Consider the following 22,682-nt stretch of genomic DNA (forward strand, 5'->3'; position numbering starts at 1 on the left):
TGATCTCCTTTTCGTTTTTCTATTTTTTTATTTTGATAGTTTAGTTGAGTCTGAATTAGAAGGGAGCCTTGGAGGCTCGGGTAAAGTTGTTATCATGTGACCAGGTGGTTACAAGTTCGAACCGTGAAAATAGTCTCTTGCATAAATGCAGGGTAAGGTTGCGTACAATAGAGCCAGGATTTCATTAAAAGGGGTCAAAATATAAAGAAATAAACTCACCAAGAAGTCAAAGGGTGTCACAACATAATATATATATACATATTTTAAAAAAATTACCTAACTACACAGTGTAATTTTCTTATTAAGGAGTGTCAGACGACACCCTTTGAATGCATGTGGCTCCGCCATTGCGTGCCGTGGGGAGTATGCAAAACATCCAAGAGAATTGAACTGCAAATAACCCCATGTTGAAGAAATATAAACTGCAAAGTATAGTTGGTGGCAATTTTTTGTTGTGTTGTTCTGTGATAGTGGTTGCCATAATGATTTACTCTTAATTTCGCTCAGCCAGAATTTTTAGCAACACTATAAATTTTAAGATATACTTCAAATTAAATGTTAATAGCTAGTAAGTCACTTTTTTAAAACCTTTAACTAATAATAGTTTTACATAATTATCTATTTTACATGTATAGATATTGTACAATAATAGTCAACTAAAACAGGTTGCTGATCCCGTAAACTCCTAGAACACGTGATATTTTTCCATTTTTAAGATATCAAACCCGATGACCAATGAAAAGAAAATCCTATAGCCAACTAATCCTTCATCTAAAGATTTCTTTCAAAAGCATCATTAGACGCAAAAAGAGATCCTATTCAGCTTCCAAAATCTCTGGATTCCTACGCTATGATAATATCATAGAAAGAAAACATGACTAGTAGATAACTATTTTATTATTCTAGAAGTCGATCAATTCTTTCACTACTAGTAAACTGTCTAAAACCGTCCAGAAATACCGACCGAAAGCGATTGGAAATCTGAAAAAACCGATCTATTTCCGACCGACTTTAATCGGTCGAAAATATGTTGGTCGGTAAAAATAGCGACCGAAGTCGGTCGCACTTTTCAACCGATTTCGGTTGGTAAATTAATTTTCACAAACGACCCAAAAAGAAAAAATCTGAAAATAGAGACCGAAGTCGGTCGGTATTTTCTGACCGAATTCGGTCAGTATTTTTAATTATGCAATTAAAAAATATATCGTCTGGGACTCGAACCAGGGTCTGTACTGTGGCATGATACTATTCTACCAGTGGACAATTGGTACATTTTTTTTAAGACTTTCTTTTAATTTATTTGTACTCCTTAATTTTATTTTCGTGCGAAAAAATCCAATCGATTTCAGTCTGTTTTATTAAAAATATAAAATTACCGACCGAAGTCGGCCGATTTTTTAAAATGACTGACTGAAATAACCGACCGATTTCGATAAGTTTTTTGAATATTGATTTTAATTTATTTTATATGAAAAACCGACTGATTTCGGTCGGTTTCTTAAAAAATAAATTTCGTGGGATTCTAAAATAGTTTCCCGCATTTTTGCACCGACATTGATCGGTTTTTTGGTCGGTTGGCCGCGGTCGATTTTGACCGAATTTCTAGTAGTGATTTGATCTCGTTCGGGCTTGAAAATGCTTCCTCTTTCAATTCCAGAAGTTACAGAGCCTAATTTTTATTCATTGTTATCTATATCGAACTTATATGTTCCAAATGATGCGAGTCAATCTTTTAATTCAGTAAAACGGATACAAAACGGTCTTCTCATTCGAGTTATCTCCAAGCCATCGTCGGGAAGGGATTCTTCTTTTGTTGCTCTTTTCTAATGGTGCAAATACATACCCGGATCCAGGGCCGGAGCCACAGTTTTAGTTGCGGGTTAGGCCTAACCCACTAGTTTTTTTTTTCAAACCCTGTATTTGTATTAAGAAATCCAATAAACATGTACAAATTATTAATTTAGAACCCAGTAACTTAAAAGGATTATAATCTCGAACCCATAAAGTTCAAATCCTACCTCCGCCTATGCTGGCCGAATCAGCCTGGTTCTTCCCATCCCCAGCTGGGGCCCATTCATCGAGACAATTAAAATTACATAAGTTACCATCCGAACTATGGCCCAAATCCCGCTTACACACTTTCTGTGGACCATAATAACCTTACACATGCAACCTTTCTAAAGTGTGCCTAGTACACACCTTCTTTGACCAGGTCTAAGCGTGTGTAATATAAACTAGACCAAGCGCGTGGACACTATTTCAAGACAATTTCTGTCTTTAATAAACGGTCAAAAACACATTCCAATGACCCTTTTTAAAATATTAAAAGGGTCTTAACCCATTTCTATCTATACTAACCCGATTTTCATCTTCTTCTTCCTCCTTGAAAGCTCTAAAATGAAGAAATTTTATCTTCTTGAAGCCAAAATTTATTCCTCTTCTTAAAGCTCGAAGCCAATATTACAATCTTTTTCTATTTCTTCCTTATCTTTTTTGACATAAGGGTTAAATTTCGAGGGCTCAATTTTAAGGTCTGGGAAAATGCATAATCTGAGAAAAATTTGATATTGTGGTGAAGAAGCTGTGGTGATACAGTCATGGAGTGTTGATAATCCTGGTCGTCGATTTTACGGATGTCCATTTTATTAGGTAAATATCAATTGTACTTTTCTAATCGATTTTATATTCCGTAATAATTTTCTCTCTTCAATTTTTCAGAGGGACAGACGATCGGCATGTAATTTCTTTATGTGGTTTGACCCCCCCAACTCCAGAGCACTTGAAAATGGTGATTTTGGGGCTGTTGAAGAAGAAGAGGGCATTTGATGCATTGTTGAAGGAAAATAGAAACCATAGAAATTGGAAGAGATTGTGTGTACTGATTTTAATTGCAATTGTGTTGAAGTTGATTGTGTTAGGTAGTTCTAAAGATTGTTATATAATGTAAGAAAATGAATGAAGTATTTTGGTAGATTTTGTATCCCTTTGTTAGAAATGAATGAAATTTTTTGGCAATTGTTAATGTTGTTTTGTTTGAGTTTGTTGTTGTGTGAGTTGAATGATTTTTTTTGGCAATTGTTAATATTGTTTCGTTTGACTTTGTTGCTGTGTGAGCTGATAGTGCAGTTAAAACACACCTCAAATTGTGACTGATAAAACACTGAAACACAGTCAAATAGTGGCTGATATACAGCTCAAATGCTGAAATTTTTCAGAAATAACAGCATACAAAAATGACAGCACAAATGCTTAACAACATACCAAAATAACAGCATTCATACAACACTAAAGACACATCTGCCCAGAAATTATCAAACAATACTAAAAATATATTTCATCATAGAGTAAAGGTGTTCATTACAGTCACCTAATAGCAGCAGCCTGCCTTAACAAAAATATACGCTGCCCAGTTTTACACCATACCAAAATAACAGCAGGCTGCCTTAACAAAATAACAACACTAACAGCAAACCTAAATAGCAGTTCCGAATTAACCTAACAGCAGCTCCAAAATAAATTATAGTTCCAAAGGGAAACTACAGCAGTTCTAAAATAAATTAACAGTGACAATAACAGAATTCAGTGGTTGTTCTGGGATGGCTGGGATGATGACCTTGCTTGACTTAAATTGGATTGAGATGAGGCAGTTCTGGAACGAGTTGCAGCAGTTCTTTCAAGTTGTCTTCTAGTAATGGCTGGTCTACCATTCCATTTTACACCACTTCTTGGCTTGTATGCTCACTCCAGAATATCTGTCGAGGACCTATTTTCACCACCATGAAAGACCACTCTTGGCCTACCTCCACCAGACTGCCAAAAACAGAAAATATTCAGTAAAGTTGTTAAAGCAAACAAGATATAAAATTAACTTTGAACTACTTACTGAAAAACTTGTGAACCCACTGCTTGATTGAAATAGTCCAAACCCAGAACTTCCCCTACCACTGCCAGTTCCTCTTCCTCTACTAGCAGTAGTTCCTCTACCTCTACCAGCAGCAGCAGGGGCAGAAGTAGTTGGAGTTCCTGTTCCTCTTGCTATGCCTATTCCCCTTCCTCCACATCTTTGGATATATGAAGCATTTGCTGGAGTAGAATCTGCAGGCCTTGCTTTCTTAGGGCAGCTCCTCTTGGTGTGTCCATATCCACCACAGTTTGAACATGTCATCTCCATACCCCATTGAAAGCTTTCCAGAAGTAGGATGTTCAGTTTCTTCTCTTCTTCTCTTCTTCTTTGGTCTGCCATGCATCTTTTTAATTGGTGGATTGGTAGATGTTGGACACATCTGCAGGTTTGACATAGGCTAGATGAATGTTGAATATGCCTTCAGATAGGTGGATTTGTGGTACCAGTGAGATATGTAGTTAATTGGGTCAAGGTTCTTGAAATGCATAGCAGCAATGGCATGAGCACAAGGGATACCCTTCAGCATCCATGACCTGCATGTACAAGTTTGAGCTTGCATATTCACACAATGCTTCAGCACCACTCTTAATGAGGTATCCTCAACCTCATAGCCATATTCACCATTCCACTTGATTGTACACCTCATAGATTGGGCCATGTTATCCTGATACACCTTCATAGAAATTGGGGATATATCACATACCCATGTATCTGCAAACTCCCTCAACTTTCCTATTCTCTCCATTATCTTCACTCTAATTTCCTCCAATATTGTGATAATTGTCTTGTGCCGAGCAGCAAATATCCAAGCATTAAATGTCTCGCACATATTGTTGTCAATTATATCACATTTCCTGTCACAGTTGAAGTATGCTCTGCACCAGGTTTCCTTGTTATACCTCAAGAGGCTCTCACATATCCCATTCCCAAGCATATTCAAACTGTCCAGGTGAAAATTCAGTTCTGCCACATATGATACTCTAGCACACCTCCAGAACTTATTTCTCCTCTCTAATCCTCTCCAATCTTTGGACCAGTTTGCTAATATATGTCTGGCACACCACCTATTTTCACTTTTAGGCAACACTTCTGATACAACTTTAAGCAATCCCTTAAATATAAAAAGAATTAAATTAGTTTCCAACAGAAACAGAAACAGAAATTAGAAAAAATAAATATTGACAGAAAACAGAAACAGAAGAATCTATTCACCTTTTGCATATCAAACATGATAGTAAGATCCCTTCCATATTGAAGCTCTAAGTCATGAGTCACACACTTCAGAAATCATGTCCAAGTGAAACTGTTCTCAACCTCTACAATGGCCCAAGCTATAGGAAACATCTGATTATTTCCATCCTTTGATACTGCTACAAGAAGTTGAACCTTACAAATGCCTTTTAGAAAACAACCATCAAGGCCAATTATCCTTCTGCAACCTTCAGACCGTCCCTTTTTCATAGCATAGAAGCAAACATAAAATGAATTGAAGACAAGCTTGCCTTCACCTTGATCTTCTACCTTCACAACACAAGTTGTACCTGGATTTGTCTGTAATAGAATATCTCTATAATCATAGAGTCTCTTGAACTCAGCATGCACATCACCTATTATCTCCTTTAGAATTTTTGCTCTAGCTCTATGTACTGTATACCTACAAACATACATGTCCAGTTCATCCTTAATGAGTTTCTTTAGCTCCCAAACTTTCATATTTGGTTGACACACAATCTTATCCATGTAATGCTTTGCTAGGTATCTGGAGTTGCAAAACTTGTTTTTATTTATTTTGTAACACTTGTGGACAGGGCAATACCTTTTTACCTTAAAATTGTTGGATCTGCCATCTTTTCTTGCAGCTAAGATCCATGGACATTTTGGATGCATGCATCTTACCCTCACCCTACCAGGTTCATTAATATACTTTTCAATTTGAACTCCTTTCTGAATTGCATACTTACTAACAACAAACCTAAATTGTTCAACACTCAAAAAAATCATCCCCAACTCCCAGGTTATTTTCTTGACAGTTGGATCAAATATCAGGGCTTTCTTCCTCCACTTGGCAGCCATTTTCTCCTTATGTTCTTCATCAAATTCATCTTCAGCATCTGAAGACCCAAAGTAAGGCTCATCTATCCCTACTAAGCCTGTGTACCTATCTTGCTTGCTACCAGTTCCTAATTCATCAAAACCAATATCAACTCCTGCATCACCTATGTTAATATCACCTCTATCCTTTGGCCTTTCACTCTTTTTCCTCTTATACTTTCTCAGTTCATCCCTATACTCTATGAATTCTTCATGAACATCAGATCCATAATCCTTATCATCAGGAACATGTTAATTTACTCCATCACTCTCATCACTATCACTATTGTCAAAGTCTGAACATTCTCATTGTCCCTCACCTTCACTATTATCAAAGTCGGATTCACTATCTACTCTACTCTCTTGTTCTCTTAAAGGTGCAGGGGAAGGAGCAGGTTTAGGAGAAGGGGAAGGGGAAGGGGAAGGGGTAGGTTCATGAGCAGGGCAGATTCAGATTCAGATTCACAATCTTCCTCTTCTTCTAAGACAGTTGTGCTCTTAAAAGCTCCACTATTAGACCCACCAACCCCTTTACTAGCCTCATTTATGTCAACAACACATAAAGGGGCAGCATGAGTCACATAAATATCTAAGGTATTCCCATCTTCCAATTCATTACAAATGTCTAAAATATCCTTGTCTATGAGAATATTTACAAATTTATCTGTCCGATCCATTGGACAAATATACAACTCAGCCACATTTTGAAAGTCATAGATCCTAGTGTAGTTCATCAGTTCAATAAGAGACAGTAAATCCACATCTACATCTAAAGTTAATGTTTGACTACCACCCACATAACGAGCAAAGTTACGAGGTACCACCTGAGGGTAATGATTTTAAAAGACATTATCTGCAAATAAACAAGGGACAAATAAATGGACTTTTCACATGCAACAATTGAAAATAAAGAACTACAAATGAAATATAAAAGTGAAGACAAAGACAAGAGCATATCACATTGTTCAAAGCAATGCTATTACAATAATCAGTTAAACTCTAACTTTAGACACGGTTTGCAAACACAAGACAAATCTTTTTTATAAAAAAAAAAACTATCTGTAAAGGCAACAAGACGACAACTTCACAGTCATATCGACAATGACAAAAGATTCCCCTTTTAAAAAGTTCGATAACCCTAAGCAAAATAGAAGAAATTTCAAAAAAAACCCTAGGTTCAGCCCCACCCACTACTAAAATAAACAGGTAATGCAAGGAGAAGAAAATTACTAACCTATTAACTGCATAAATCCACCGGAAATCCACGATGAAAGCGTAGCTTGAGATGGTCGCCGGAATCACCTTTACAGTAGCTCCTTCTAGATGTATCGGATTTTGAGTACTGACTTGGGTAAGTTTGGTTTTAACGCTTTTACCTTGTGGGTCGGGTAGGGTCAGTTAGGGTCGGGTTAGTTATTATAAGGTAATGGGTTAAAATTATGTAAATTCAAACGCGTGACATACACGGATGTCCTATTAACAGGATCTGGTCAAAGGAGATGGGTACTAAATACACTTTAGAAAGATTTCTTGTGTAAGGTTATTATCGTTCATAGAAAGTGTGTAAGGAGGATTTGGACCAAAGGTTGGGTGGTTAACTATGTATTAAGCCTATGATATTATCCCATTATCCTACGGAAAGTACCTCATTGACTATTGAAATGGCAAATAAAGAAGATTGCCAATTCCGCAAAAATTCTCTTAGAACATGTGTAACATGAAAGAAAAAGTTGCGGAGAAGAGTAAGATTTAAGGAGGAGAAAGACTTTAATATCTCAATGCCTAAGACTTAAATTTTCTCTTTTTTCTTCAACCCACGTCAAGAACACCAAGAACAAGTAAAGGATATAAAATTAGTAATTAAAGTCGAAAATTATAAGAACTTAACTAAATAATTAGCTAACGTACTTTGTAACTCAACAATGAATCACTAATTCTAGGATAGAAGGAAAGTAAAGATAAATTAATTATAGAATCCAATTAATTAATAATAAACCCCAAGAATAATCAAAAAAACTTGAAGTACAACTATTTAGCATTCAAATATAAGATTTTATCCGAGGGAATTAATAATAGAAATGAACTCATACATGACTAACTGACATGAGGCAACCCAACTATCCAAGAGATCATCAGTTTGAGGGGATAATCACAGGCAGAATATATAATGTGGCTGAAAAGGCAAGATTCTATACTCAAGCAGAAGGCCAGAGTCAGAAATAACAAAACAATGTGACATTTTATGTGACATTATTTTGTAATTTGTTTATTCAACAAGAATAATATTTTTATATATTTAGAGGTAATTTAACTTTAAATATCTCATTTTATCCTTAATAATATGTTTATAGCCACAGAAAACTCATGACATACTTAGGACCATAAATTCCAAAAATATTTCTTGATTTTTTAAACTTCATGTGCCAGTCGAACTACACCATATAAATCAAAACGAGAGGGAGTAGTATTTAATGTTTTACTATAAAATTGATTTTTTTTAAAAAGTGTTAAGGTTAATTGATTCTTAAATATTTAGATAAGATTATACCACAATCAAAGGACTTATTTGTAATTCACGAGTATTGCCTTCTATAGGGGGTGGCAAAATGGTTAAAGAAAAATAGTTATATACTCATATTATCCATTAAAAATGAGTTGGATAATGAAATTTTTTAAAAACGGGTCAAATATAGATATGAGCTATATTATCCACCTAGAAAATCGGTAACCAATGGATAACTAATGTGTTTAACTTTTATATTTTCAAAGCATCAAATTAGGTATTCCTCAAGTTTGGGAGACTAGGAATTCTCTCAAAGTGATTATATTCAAGACGTCATAGATAATATGGATATCCATATTATCCGGAGAAATTTAAAAATAGTCAGATACAAGTGGTCATTCAAAAATAGCCACAGTTTCAAAAGTCATCGAAATTTAGCACTTTTTATGTAAAGATAAATCTGAACGAAAACACTATTCAAAATCCGAAAAATACAGCAGCATAATATACTGGAACTCCAGTATAATCACCCCAATATATTATACTACTGGACCGGTCTCTGTTGCAGCAAAATAGTGGTTATTTTTCAATGACTTGGCAAATGCTAACTATTTTTGAATGACCAGTCCGAAAACTAGCTAGCCCGTGCTATTTTGACATATTATCCGCCGGTGAGCCCGTTTTTTATCCGTATTAAATATGGGTTGAGTCGGATAATTTATCCATTTTTGCATTACCCGTTTTCGACCTGCCCATATCCGACCCGGCTCGTCCGTTTGTCACCCTAGTCTTCTATATATATCATGAATGGAGTTAGTTGTCTACTATATCGGGATCAAGTTTTAGATTCTTGAAATTACCCCTTTCACTTCCTTCACCAAATTAAAACGAGGCCCATCTTCCCCTTCTAAGGCTAGTCGTTTGCTGATTTATCAAACAATTCCAAGGAGATTATGAGCATGAAATACAAAGAGTTAATTTCAACCCTCCCCAAAAGAGAAGGCCCCCATACTTCTATTGATTACTATCAATACAAAGGCTTTTGGTTCCCTTCAATCTTCTTAGAAGCAACTTTATCTATACAAGAAAACTTCAATGCTCAACCCTCTGATATTTTCCTATGTGGTCTTCCAAAAACTGGTACCACTTGGCTTAAAGCTTTGGTCTTTTCTATTATAACTAGGGATATTTTTGTTGACTCTACAAATCCTTTACTTGCTAAAGTTCCCCACGAATGTATACCAACAATGGAAATTAATTCTACCAAAAAACTTACTTTTCAAGATACCGAGTTGCCATTGTTGCCCACACATCTTCCTTACATATGCTTACCACCATCTATATTAGAGTCCAAATGTAAGATCATTTACATATGTAGAAAACCTAAAGACACCTTTGTTTCAACATGGCATTACAAACAAAGGCTTAAAGAAAACATTTCTGAAATTAGAAACAATTCCACTACACTGGAACAAGAATTCAAGTGGTTTCTTGAAGATAAATTAGCTTATGGACCTTACTGGGACCATGTCTATGAATTCTGGAAAGCAAGCAGAGATACACCAGAAAAAGTGATGTTCATACAATACGAAGATTTGAAAAGGGACACGTTGTGGTATTTGAAGAAGTTGGCAGAGTTTATCGGGAAACCCTTCTCTGAGGAGGAAGAAAAGCAATGTGTAGCTAGCTGAACAAATAGTGGCTAACTGCCATTTCGGAAGTTTGAGCAATTTAGAGGTGAATAAGAGTGGCTGCCATTGTTGGTTTTTTTTTTTTATGTATTTAATTAATATATTAAATACTTAAAAGATGGTGAATGAGAAATGGAGGGAAATGAAATTTTTGAGTAAAAATTTTAAGTTCCCCCTTGGTAAATGGACATTGTCCCATATTGGAAGAGAATAGGTTTTTTATGGGTATATAAGCAATTGCTTTTCTTCTAGCTCTTAAAGAGTTGAGAAGAAGGCAAGCCTCGCGCCGTCGTCGTCGTCGTCACCGCTCGCTCGGCTCGACTTCGGCATCGGATTTGGTCAATTGATTGATTAACTTTTTGGACCAAATCCAATCCGTTTTTCTGTTTTGGTAACAGAAAATTAACTACCCTCTTCAATTTTCCCTCTTTATTTTTCCTCTTTATTGTTGAGTAAATAGCCATTTATGTAATGGCATTTATGCTGTAGCCATTTTGCAGAAACAGTCATTCTGAAGAGTTGCACCTCTTCAGATTTCAGCCCAACTTTAGCTATAAATACAACACCATTCTGCTCAGAATTTCACTACGATTTTCTGAGTTTCTCCTCCTTCTGTATATTTTTAGAATCAAACAAAGCAATAGTAAGTGTGATTTGCTACTGAACTTTGTGTTCGCTGAAACACTGGGGTTTGAAGTACCACTATACCAGTGTGTAATTCGTTCTATCCTGGGAGGAAATAAACCATAACCTTGGGTACTAGGAGGGGATTAAAATTCTTAAGGAAACACTGTGAATTCAGTGGGCTCGGATTGGTTTTCTATCATTTTTGTTTATATTCATTTATATTTCCAGAATTATTTTACAAATACAGTATACTAACAAGCTTAAGGAATTTAATATATTTTCTGTATTTGTACTTACTGTTTTTGGAGAGTAAAACCTTTGTGGTTTTGTATTCTATTAGAGATTAAAATTTACGTGATTTTCACGTTTGTGTCATTCTTTTACAGAAATGACTAATGATAACGGAAACCAAGTTATTCCGATGGTGACTGCCAATGCCTCAACGAGCCGAACAACACCGGCAGCATTGGCACCGGCGGAGAAGCCTGAAAAATTTTCCGGGGTTGATTTCAAGCACTGACAGCAAAAGATGTTCTTCTATTTGACTACTTTAAGTCTCCAGAAGTTCATCAAGGAAGATGTTCCTATGTTATCCGATGAAACTCTAGAAAATGAACGCTTTCTCGTGACTGAGGCGTGGAAGCATTCAGATATTTTGTGCAAGAATTATATTCTATGTGGGCTGGAGGATGCTTTGTATAACGTCTACAGTGGCGTGGAAACGTCAAAACAACTGTGGACTGCGCTTGAAAAGAAATACAAAACCGAAGATGTCGGATTAAAGAAGTTCGTTGCTGCAAAGTTTTTGGACTACAAAATGGTAGATAGCAAGTCTGTTATTACCCAAGTCCAGGAATTGCAAGTGAATATTCATGATCTCCTTGCTGAAGGTATAAATCAAATTAATTGATGTTGAAAGTATTAATCTTAGTATTTTTACTAACAGAAATTTCATTGAAGGTCTTGTCATCAATGAAGCATTCCAAGTAGCAGCAATGATTGAGAAGTTGCCTCTTTTGTGGAAGGACTTCAAAAACTACTTGAAACACAAACGCAAGGAGATGTCCCTTGAAGATATCATTGTTCGGTTGAGAATCGAAGAGGACAACAAAGCTGCTGAAAAGAGAGGCCGTGAGAACTCAACAATAATGGGAGCAAATATTGTTGAAGAGAATAAAAAGAGGAAGAAGGCTTCTGGACCGAAATACAGCCCAAGCAAGAAGCGGTTCATTGGAAACTGCTACAACTGTGGAAACATCAGACACAAATCTACGGAGTGTCGTGCTCCGTAGAAAGACAAGAAGAAGGGTCAAGCAAACATGGTTAAAAAGCATGATGATGTTGATGACTTATTGTGAGCATGTGATTTTTGCTTCACGGAAAAACTACTTCAAAAGAAATCAAAAATGAAACAAATTTCATCTGTACACAATTTTGGGAATTTGCGTGACATTTTGATAAAGGTTTTGTCCGTAATGCTCGCCTCTCTATAGTTAAAAATACAAAGATACGTGTTGCAGGCATTTAGGAATAAATGATACATTTAGGAATTAATTAACCGTAATCGGGTTATAAAAGCGAAAATCACAAAAATATGCATTTTTATTCTATTTGTTGTCATGGTGATTTTATTAAAGGTCTTAAATCATATGATAATTGTTGTTAAGTGTTAATTAATAGTTGTATAATTTAATTTTGGGTTTTAGGAATTTTTGTTTAATTATAGGGAAAGGAAATACCGGATTTGGGCCAAAAATTCAAATGAAAATCAGGCCCAATCCGCTGCACTGACCCAGTCCGATCACCTGACCCTTCAGATGCACCAAACGGTGCCGTTTTGGCTCCTCAAATCAGAGTCGTTGATCTGTTGCAATCAAACGGTCCAATGCAGCCCCTGCTAAGTCGAAACGACGCCGTTTTAGGCAAGTTGATCTGAGTCGTTCACCTACATGGATACAACGGTCCCTGGCTTCCCTCGTGACCCGACCCACTCCCTTCTTAAACCGACCCCCCACTTAACCAAACGACACCGTATGGATAAGCTCCCCTAATCCTGGCCATGGATCTTGATTGATCCAGCGGCCAGGATTACACCATCTACCCCATATATAAGCCCAACCTGCCACCCCACGCCCCAAACCAGACCCCCCCTTTCACACACTATTCACCTTCGTCCCCAGAGCCCCCCCTCTCTCAAACCCTAGCCGTCTTAGGTTTCCCCCACCATAAACCCGGCCACCCGGCCACCCGGACTCCGATGGCCACCAAAACAACACCCCTGATGCACCCAACCACCCTGAACACGAATCCACCAACCGTGTACCTCGAATCACCCTGCAACTTCTCGAATCTTCAATCGAAGATTCGAGCAATAAACAGATCTACACCCACCGACCCCAAACTCACACCACAACACCTCCTGACCTTCCTCACCCCCTGAATGACCTTGGTTCCGTTCGAGTCTGACCAGGACTGAACAAATCCCAAATCAGACCCCCAAGAACCCTAGAACTCAGATTTATGGGGTCTGTCCAAATCAACAAAAGATAGGGGTCTAATAGACTTTAACCGAGGTGTTTTCAGTTGAGAACACTTCGATTAAAGTCCATTCGACCCCAAAAATGGTCGAGTTCGAGTTCGAGCCTGAGGCAGTTTTAATTTCAAATCCCTGAGGTAATTTTCCCTTTTCTTTTATTCTCTTGTGGATTCTATCTGTCTTTCATGTTTGGTGGTTTGTTTCTGATTTTTCTGTCAAATCTGTGAACCCTGGGATAGTGTTTAGTTTGTTTTAATGTTTTATTTGATTGCCTACTGTATATTATAGCTTGTATAGTCGTTCAAATAAGTGTCGTCAATTAATTTGTTTAAAATCAGAGGATACATGATAATGTTCATTGATGTTCTCCATGTATACACCCGTTCAGCATCTACTATGCTAACTTGTAATGAACTCGTTGAATATGTTCAGTTTTTGTCTTTGAACTAGATTGCTCGTTCATTCAGTAATCCCCTGTTCTTCATAGTTGACCATGGAAACCTGATTGCCACTGTTTCATCATTTTTTGCTCCCTGTTGTTTGTTTGATTTAAGTTGATCAGGATTGGTTCCCCAATTTGATCAACTTATTTCACTTGATTGACACCCCTTTGTAATCTGATTTTAAGTTGAACTTAGGCTGAGTATTGGATATAGATGTAGAAATCTAGGAGATCAATCAGAAATCAGTGTTAAGCTTATATAGTTGGTAAGTTCAGACAAGTAAGTCTTATGGTAGTACAGTAATATGCAAGGGTTAAGGGGTAATTCTTGGAATTTAGTAACATACTAACAGGCTGTTAAGGATGGGGTCTGCTTAGGGGTCACTCATTAAGCTTATTTTAATGACAATGGGGAACAAAACAACAAGACATGGGAATTAAGTGAGTATTATAATACACCCATGACTTTTGATTAAAACAAATAGGACAAGCATGGGGGACAACATAGTAGGGATCAATAAAGGACACTTAGGCATGAGAATCAAAGGGGTATGGGCAGAAAAAGCTGAAGGGATCAAGGCAGCCTGGGGGCTTGCCATTTCTGGCCTATTAATAGGCTGATTTTTAGAGAAACAAGGGCTGGTTTTTCTTTTGGCTAAAAAATCTTAAGAGACCAGAGAGAAAAGAAGAGGATAAAAACTGGAAATTTAACTTTAATAGGGGGAGTAGGCTAGAGGTTCCTACACTAAAGTTCAGTGGTTTTGATATTTAAGAAGGAAAAATCTGCTTCATTTTACTGTTAAAAATCAGTATTTACCTCGGTTACTGTGGCATTGAGAGCTGTGGGAATTTTTCTGGAAATCTGTGGGTCTATCTTCTGTTGCAAACTCAAGTTTTTTTTGGGTCATTTGGTGTTGCTGCATGGTATTTTCTGAAGCTGTTGTTGGGTATTGATCTATTTGCTGGGCTGTTTTTGGTTACTGCTGTTTGCTGAATCTGCTATTGTGCTATTGCAACTGCAGCTGACTTCTTTTTCTACTCTATTTCTGTTCCTCTATCAGGTACACGACTTTATCCTGTTTGTTGTAAGCCGAAAAATGTGAAGCATGAATTCATGTGAAAGTTGAAGTTGAAATGGAAACCAGAAAAAGCAAATTTGTTTTGTTTAAAACCTGTTGTTACTGTTTTATTTAGTTCCTTAAGGCATTGCTGAATCTGTAATTTGTAAAAATATAGTTTCATCATTCTAGTTGTTTGTAAGGGATTGCATAAAACTGCTAGGTGTTAGATCGTGTATTGGAGTAATGTAGTTTAGCTCGTATTCAATCAGAACTTGGCCATGTAATGAATGTTGGATATAACTTCCGATAATTTGCAAAATAGCACTTGCGGTTTGATCCCGGAAATGGCTAGTAGGTTGTTAACTAATCTCGGATTGTAGCATGATTGTTTGAGTCCTCGGTCAACTAGATCTTAGCATTAATCTTACCCTCGATTGTTACTCAAAAGGTATTGCAACACTTTAAGGAAAAAGAAGCATAGTTGTAAGTCTAAGATTGTTAGCTAAGGTAACGAGCAAGAGTAGGCTCGCGTGATGTGGTGAGTTAGCAATTTCCGGTGGCTCGAATCATGCCAGGATTCCAGTGCATTTTACTCTGTAACGACATTTCGGAACTAATCGAATTTGCAGAAGTTATTAAAGGGCCCGGACTTTTCAAGCATGTGAAACTAATTAGGACTTTATTATTTTCATATTTAGAGACAAATTTAATAGAAAACCTTAGCCACTTCTAGGATTGCCCTTTTAATAATAAGAATGAGATGAGCCTCGCCGAATAAAAATGCAAAAATTGCGGGGCCCTCAATAAATATTTGCTTTAAAATTGCTTAGATTCCGGAACGGGTCATTTAGCAAATTTCACGGCCCTACCCAAAATAATGATACGTTAGTCGCTTTAGGCGCGTATTTAATAAATTACATTCTTAAACTCGGGTGCACATTTATGTGACCCAAATCCAAATCTCAACGGAGTCAAAATACGTCTTTAATCACGGATACATTGACTGTAACGTGACTCGAGATGTATTTTCACAACGTTGCAAATTCGCCCACTAATAATAATAATAATAATAACAATAATAATAACAATAATAATAATAATAATAATAATAATAATAATAATAATAATAAATAATAATAATAACGAATGAGACGAGCCTCGATAAACGAGAATACTCGAAGTGCGGGGCCCTCAACGGATAGTTGTTTCGGGTACTTAGATTCCGGGACGGGCCGTTTAGCAAATTTCACGGCCCTACCCAAAATAATGACACGTTAGTCGCTTTAGGCGCGTATTTAATAATGTTATGTTCTTAAACTCGGGTGCACATTTATGTGACCCAAATCCCAATCTCAACAGAGTTAGAATATGCCAACAATCACGGGTGCATTGAATGTGACGTGGTTCGAGATGTGTTTCCACGATGTTGCAATTCTTGATAAAAAATAACAGTAAATGATAAAAGCGGTTAAAAGTTAAAATTCGCACATAGGTTCAACATGTATAAAATCAGATAATTAAGTCGAATATGACAGTTGAGCGACCGTGCTAGAACCACGGAACTCGGGAATGCCTAACACCTTCTCCCGAGTTAGCAGAATTCCTTATCCGGATTTCTGGTTCGCAGACTGTAATACAGAGTCATTCTTTTCCTCGATTCGGGATTAAATTGGTGACTTGGGACACCCTAAATCTCCCAAGTGGCGACTCTAAAATAAATAAACAAATCCCGTTTCGATTGTCCTTTAATTGGAAAAAACTCCTTCACCCCTCGCGGGGGCGGAAAAAGGAGGTCTGACAGCTCTGGCGACTCTGCTGGGGAAGGGGAACCCAGAACCACTGGTTCAGGGTTAGAAATTCGAGCTTAGAATAATTGTTCTATTCGGCTTTGTTTATTATCTGATATTTTTATGAGATATGTGCTTCCTGTGCAAAATGATGTGTGTTACCGCTTTGATATTATTTGACTGTATATATAAATTGTGCCGAAACCCTTCTCTTCTTACCTTCGAGGATGCAGCTCACTGGTTTGAGACTCCCTATTCTGTTAGTGGCATGCCCAAGTAGAAAGAGGCTCGGATAAGTTACAAAGCCGGACGATCCCGCGGGTCCCCGGTACGTAGCCCCCTCCTCAACTCGAGTTGTCCGCTCGGGTAAGCCAGGTCTAGAACAAAGCCTAGTTTGAAACTTAGTAAAACATAACTTCATGTCGGATCCCTAGTAGGAAAACGCTTATTTGCATCATGTTGCATCTGACTTAGGGGGCTCAACACAGGGGTTGGGCCCGTCTAGGAATAGCAACCTGGAACAAAAAGACCATCTTGTTGCATCTTGTCTTTTGGCGCATTTAATTTGCTTCGAATTTGCATGTTGACCTGTGGGTGAAAACGGGAATTTTGAAAAAAATTATGAGTTGCTCATTTAAGAAAAACCAATGTCCAAATAATGTGAAAACGCTGCCAAAATTTTGATTTTTGAGGAAAGAGAATTGGATTCGTGATTTAGCTAATTTTTCTTACCCGAACTACGTCGGTTTGATTCTCACCGGATGTGAGATACGTAGGCAACCCTTATCGGGTCCAACTTCCTATTTTTGCAAATATAGTATATATAATAAAAAAATAAGAAATAATATATATACATATATTGCTTCTCTCATAAAAGAGTCGGGTGATGCCATTTTGCGGAAATAGCTGAATGTTCCCGAAAGGGACACCGGAAGGCTGTCTTTGCACAAACGGCCGCTTTTGGTCATTTTTCTTACCTTTTTGCCGGTTAAAACTCCACTGCCTTAAAATCTTCATCCCTGAAGAGCTGAAAGGCCGTATTGGGAAAGTCAGTCTTTCTTTTCTCAAAAATTAAGGAAAACGGGAAAAATAGTTTTGGAGTCAAAATAAAGATTTCTTGCTTTCGTCTAAATCACCTTAATAAATGTGCAGAATGAGCACGAGTAAGAGTTCGTCGGGGGCCATTATAAATAGAGTCCCTTTGGGCTTACGCATGTGGTGGAACGACTTGGAAGAATCAGGGCGAGATACAGTCAAAATATACTTAGGAAACTTGGTTGGATTGCTGGATATCGATCCGCGAGGGGACATTATAAGGGCTTTAATTTCATTCTGGGACTCGGCACACAATGTATTTTATTTCTCAGACTTTGAGCTCACCCCGACGCTAGAGGAGCTGGCAGGGTACATCGGATGTCCTAAAATCCCTATGAGAGAGCAGCATCTTATTACACCAAGGACCGTGACCATACACAGGTTCCTAGACACCGTAAAGATCCGCAGAACTGTACACAACCCAGAGTTGTCAGAAGGGTTTTGTAGTTTGGCATTTCTGTACGACAGGTATGGTCATCTTGGAGGGTTCAACAATCCCGAGAGTAAGATCTGCAGTGGGGAAAGCCGGCCGAAATGGGAAAGACATAGGTGTATTGCTTTTATGATAGCCTTTCTGGGTTTTCTGGTGTTCCCTAGAAAGGATGGGAAAATTAACATACAAATTGCTGGGGTCATCAGCACTTTGCTCAAGCAAGACAACAGCACTCTGGCACCGATGATAATAGCGGACATTTTCCGCGCACTCACTGTTTGCAAAACCGGAGGAGGTTTCTTTGAGGGATGCAATATACTACTGCAAATGTGGATGATAGAGCATCTATGTCATCGCCCTCAGTTTCTGAAATATGGGTCATCACAAAAGACTTGTATAGAAGAGTTTTCCACCAGGGTCGACGTGTTCAGCCTGCCAGAAGGGGTCGCCGAATGGGTCACTCTGCTGCGCTCCGTCTCAGCAAACCAGATAGAATGGGCATTTGGGTGGCTACCCATAGATGAGGTCATACACATGTCAGTCGTCGAGTCTCATTTGTTGTTGATGGGTCTCCAAAGTATCCAGCCTTATGCGCCAAACAGAGTATTGAGGCAGTTGGGGCGATGTCAAATAGTACCGAAGGAAGAGGATCTCAGTAGCCAGGTGGTCGAAATCGGGCCTGGTGGGCAGTTCCCTGAAGCAGTCGTTCGGAGAATCTGGAATGAATGTCAAACCTTGAAAGTAGATACTTGTGTACAAGATCGGGCCAAGGGCGAAGTGTCGCCAAAATACCTCACGTGGTACAGAAGAGAGCTTGAGCACCAGAGACCAACTAAGAGAGCTCACGTCCAAGACTTTGCAGAATCGTCGCATGCACAATGTGGTTGGTTAGCCAAAGAGAAAGAATATCGAGTCGAGATTGGCAAACTAAAACAGCAACTTGAGGGGCTTAAATATCAAAACAGCTTGCAAATTGATGCTGATACAGGGGAGAAAAGCAAGTTGACTCAAGAAAACAAGGCCCTAAGAGCCCGAATCCGCCAAGACAGAAAGAATGCCAGCGACCAACAAAGAAATCGATCTAATGAGAGGTTGATAGAAGAGCTGAGGAGTCAGGTCAGCAAAAGCCGAGAGGACTTGGAGAGATCTGAAGCTTGCATAGCAAGAATGAGGGTCAGATGGGCAGAAGTTACAATGGCCCGGAGGAAGCATCTGCAACAAGTCATAAGGGATTCTGAAATGAGCATCGGGATATTAAGGAAAACAAACTCCACTCTTCAGGAGCGGATCTTCAAACAAGGCCGAGATGTCCGAGCTGACAGAAGGCGCTGTTATGATGTGATGACCAGAATGGAAAAACAAATGGAAAGGTTCCAGGATCGACTCGCCGACAATGCTCAAGCACTGGGACTAAAAAACCGGCGGATAGAGCAATTGTTCAGGGAAAGGGACAACATCCGAGATAGGATTGACGAGATTGGGCACTACATTTACAGGAGATGCTTGGCCTGTGAGCAGATACCTCGTGATACCCTACTCGCCTCCGTCATGGGCTATGTTCACCGGATCATGAATGAGTTGAAAAGCTTACAAAGAGGTCTCACACCAAAGCCCGCGGAAAGGTCGAACGATGCCTCGCGAGCCCCTAAGTTGAAATCTTTAGTGTATCCCTAGTTCGAGTCTTGTTTATTGGCTTTATAGGTCCGTTATCTTCCCTTATGTTGTTTTTGTTTCTCTTATCGAGTCGGATTAAGAATTTTGGAATATGTACTAGTGTTGTTCTTTGTTTAAGATAAGTAGTTTGTAATAGCAAATTTTGGTGATAAATGAAATGATTCCAAAAGAATTTTGCGTCTTTACTTTATGGCCGAACTACGCCCGATCTGATTCACGCGGGGACGTAATACGTAGGCAATCCACATAAGATTCGACCGCCACTAAAAAGAAAGAAAAGAAAAAAAAAGAGAAAGAAAGAAAAGGAAAAGAAAAAAAGGGGAAAAGAAAGAAGGAAGGGAATAATAGAGAGAAAAATAGGGGTTCCCAAAACACTTTAAAGGCACAAATAAAGCAAGTCGGGATGACGCATGCGTTTGAAGCAAAACATGTTAGAAACGGTTAACTGCTTAGGAGCATTGCATCCCCAATGTGTTGTTATCAAATCTGTTAAAACTCTAACGCTAACAAGTTTGTTGTTTTCCCAAATACCAGACAGTTAGTTGTTAAAGCGTTCTGGCAACACACCCTTATCAAACCAGATCCAAAGGACCGGTACCAACAAGCATGACTACTTCAGAAAATAGTACCGAGGAAGAAAGGCCGGTAAGCCAGTTGTTAAAAGAAGCGATGGAGAAGATAGAAAGAATGGGATTGGAGATGAATGTGATGCAGTTAGCCTTGGCTAAAGTACAAAAGAGCCCGGAACCACCAGGGCATATGCCGGAATACCCTCACTCTGACCCTTCAACAAGCCTCCCGAATCACCGCTATTATCAGGAGAGAAGCCCCCATGATTCCCAAGCTCCACCACCCCATCAACCTCTCCCAACACCAAATGTTCCCACTTTTATGGGACCCACACCAGCCACACTGCAAAGATCAACTAGTGAGTCGTTGTTTCAGGCTCACGATGTGCAATACTATCCCCCTGAACCCACATTCAATGCACCAGAACCTCATACCTATAATCCACACTTAGGGGTCCCGACAGAGATTGAAAAACCAGTTAAGGGGCCAGAGCAGGATGAGGTAATGAGGAAGTTCAAAATCCTAGAGCAATCCTTCAGGAGCCTGCATGGATTGAGCAACCAGGTCAGCGTGGCCTACAAGTATCTATGCCCTTTCCCGGACGTCCAACTTCCGGCTGGTTTCAAGATGCCTAAGTTTGATTTATATGAAGGGCACGGTGATCCCATGGCACATTTGCGGGGCTTTTGTAGCAAAATGAGAGGGGCAGGCGGCAAAGATGAGCTACTAATAGCTTATTTCGGTCAAAGCTTGAGTGGATCGGCATTGGAATGGTATACCAGGCAGGATTCCAGCAGATGGTACACTTGGGATGACCTTGAGCAAGCTTTCGCGGGTCACTTTCAATACAATCTCGAGATAGTCCCCGATCGTCTCACATTGTTGAGGACCGAAAAAAAAGCCTGGGGAAAGCTTTCGTGAGTTTGGTTTCCGCTGGAGAGAACAGGCAGCCAGGGTTGATCCTCCCATGAGAGAGGGAGAAATGGTGGACTACTTCCTGCAAACGCTGGATCCAACTTACTTTGGTCACTTGGTGACGACGGTTGGAAAATCCTTCAATGAAGTAGTAAAAATAGGGGTTATGATCGAGGAGGGGCTGAGGTCTGATAAAATCCTGAATTACTCAGCACTCAAGGCAACGACCCAGGCTATTCAGAGCGGCACGGGAGGTGCGCTAGAAAGGAGGAAGAAAGAAGAAGTCGCCACAGTTGAGGCAGGCAGTTGGTCCAGGTCCGGAAAACCATACCACAACCAACCCAGACCCCACAGGCCAAATTATCCATACAGCTTGCCACAACACTACTATCCACCTCAAGAACCACACTTCTCTGTGCACCAAGCCCAAACATACACTCAACCTCCGGTTCGTCCGCAATGGCGCGCGCCGGCTCCCCGAAACATATATGCACCACCACAAAACACCTACCCTCCACCCCAAAACACCTATCCTCCACCAAGGGCATACAGAAACCCTCTAGGGGCGGGCTTTCAGGAAATCAAGCTGCTAGAAATGACAGGCTACAGAGACATAGAGCTTTTACTGAGTTGGGAGAAACCTACACCGCCTTGTTCCACAAATTGAGGCAATTAGGTTTGGTGAGTCCTGTCGAGACTAGAGGACCAAATCCCGCACCCCAAAATTTGGACTGATCAATAAGTTGTGAGTACTGCTCGGGAATGCTGGGGCATGATGCCGAAAAGTGTTGGAAGTTGAGGCATGCAATATAGGATCTTATTGATGCCGACAAGATCGAAGTCCAGACGTCGGAGGCACCCAACATCAACCAGAACTCATTGCTAGTACACCACGAAGCTCACATGATCGAGTTGGTATACGAGGGAGGAGAGCCAAAGAAACCCTCACAGACAGTGATGACAATCCAAGCCGCTCCGAAAGAAGAATCGACCGGTGGGGAAGTAGGGGTGCAGTTGAGGAGGGAAGATATCAAGCCAGTGGTAATACTAGGGAAAAATCCATCCACCGCAACAAAGAAATCAGAGCCAGCCAAATTGGTGGTGTCAGGGACATCATCACCACCCGCGGTTGTTGTAAAAAGGGTCTACAGGGGGCTGGTCACCATAAAGCCGGTAGTCCAATTACCACAGATTGATAGCAAGGTCGTGCCTTGGAAGTATGAAAAGGCAGTGGTAATATACAAGGGAAAGCAAGTGGTGGAAGATAATTGTGAGGCGCAGGGACTGACTCGATCATGACGGTGTTTTACTCCAGTGGAGTTGAGAAGATCCAACCCAGCTGTGACAAAGAAA

General features: G+C 39.3%; 2 protein-coding genes across 2 annotated transcripts; one reads left to right on the top strand and one right to left on the bottom strand.

The window, feature by feature from the left end:
* Positions 1 to 4,301: 4,301 nt before the first annotated feature.
* Positions 4,302 to 5,134, bottom strand: LOC138881593 (uncharacterized). Its single transcript, XM_070161828.1, has 2 exons — positions 5,117 to 5,134; positions 4,302 to 5,015 (listed from the first exon to the last, which is right to left on the bottom strand). Exons 1-2 carry the CDS (start codon positions 5,132 to 5,134, stop codon positions 4,302 to 4,304), a joined length of 732 nt encoding a protein of 243 aa, XP_070017929.1.
* A 4,323-nt stretch (positions 5,135 to 9,457) lies between these two features.
* On the top strand, positions 9,458 to 10,189 carry LOC104243722 (flavonol sulfotransferase-like). The gene has a single exon (XM_009798967.2). The coding sequence runs from the start codon at positions 9,458 to 9,460 to the stop codon at positions 10,187 to 10,189; it is 732 nt and encodes a 243-aa protein (XP_009797269.2).
* The last annotated feature ends 12,493 nt before the right edge of the window (positions 10,190 to 22,682 follow it).

The sequence above is a fragment of the Nicotiana sylvestris genome, chromosome 11 (assembly GCF_000393655.2).
Source record: "Nicotiana sylvestris chromosome 11, ASM39365v2, whole genome shotgun sequence".
Classification (NCBI taxonomy): domain Eukaryota; kingdom Viridiplantae; phylum Streptophyta; class Magnoliopsida; order Solanales; family Solanaceae; genus Nicotiana; species Nicotiana sylvestris.

Excerpts from the sequence above, each read along its gene's own strand:
- LOC104243722 (XM_009798967.2), top strand. The coding sequence starts at position 9,458 with ATGAAATACAAAGAGTTAATTTCAACCCTCCCCAAAAGAGAAGGCCCC.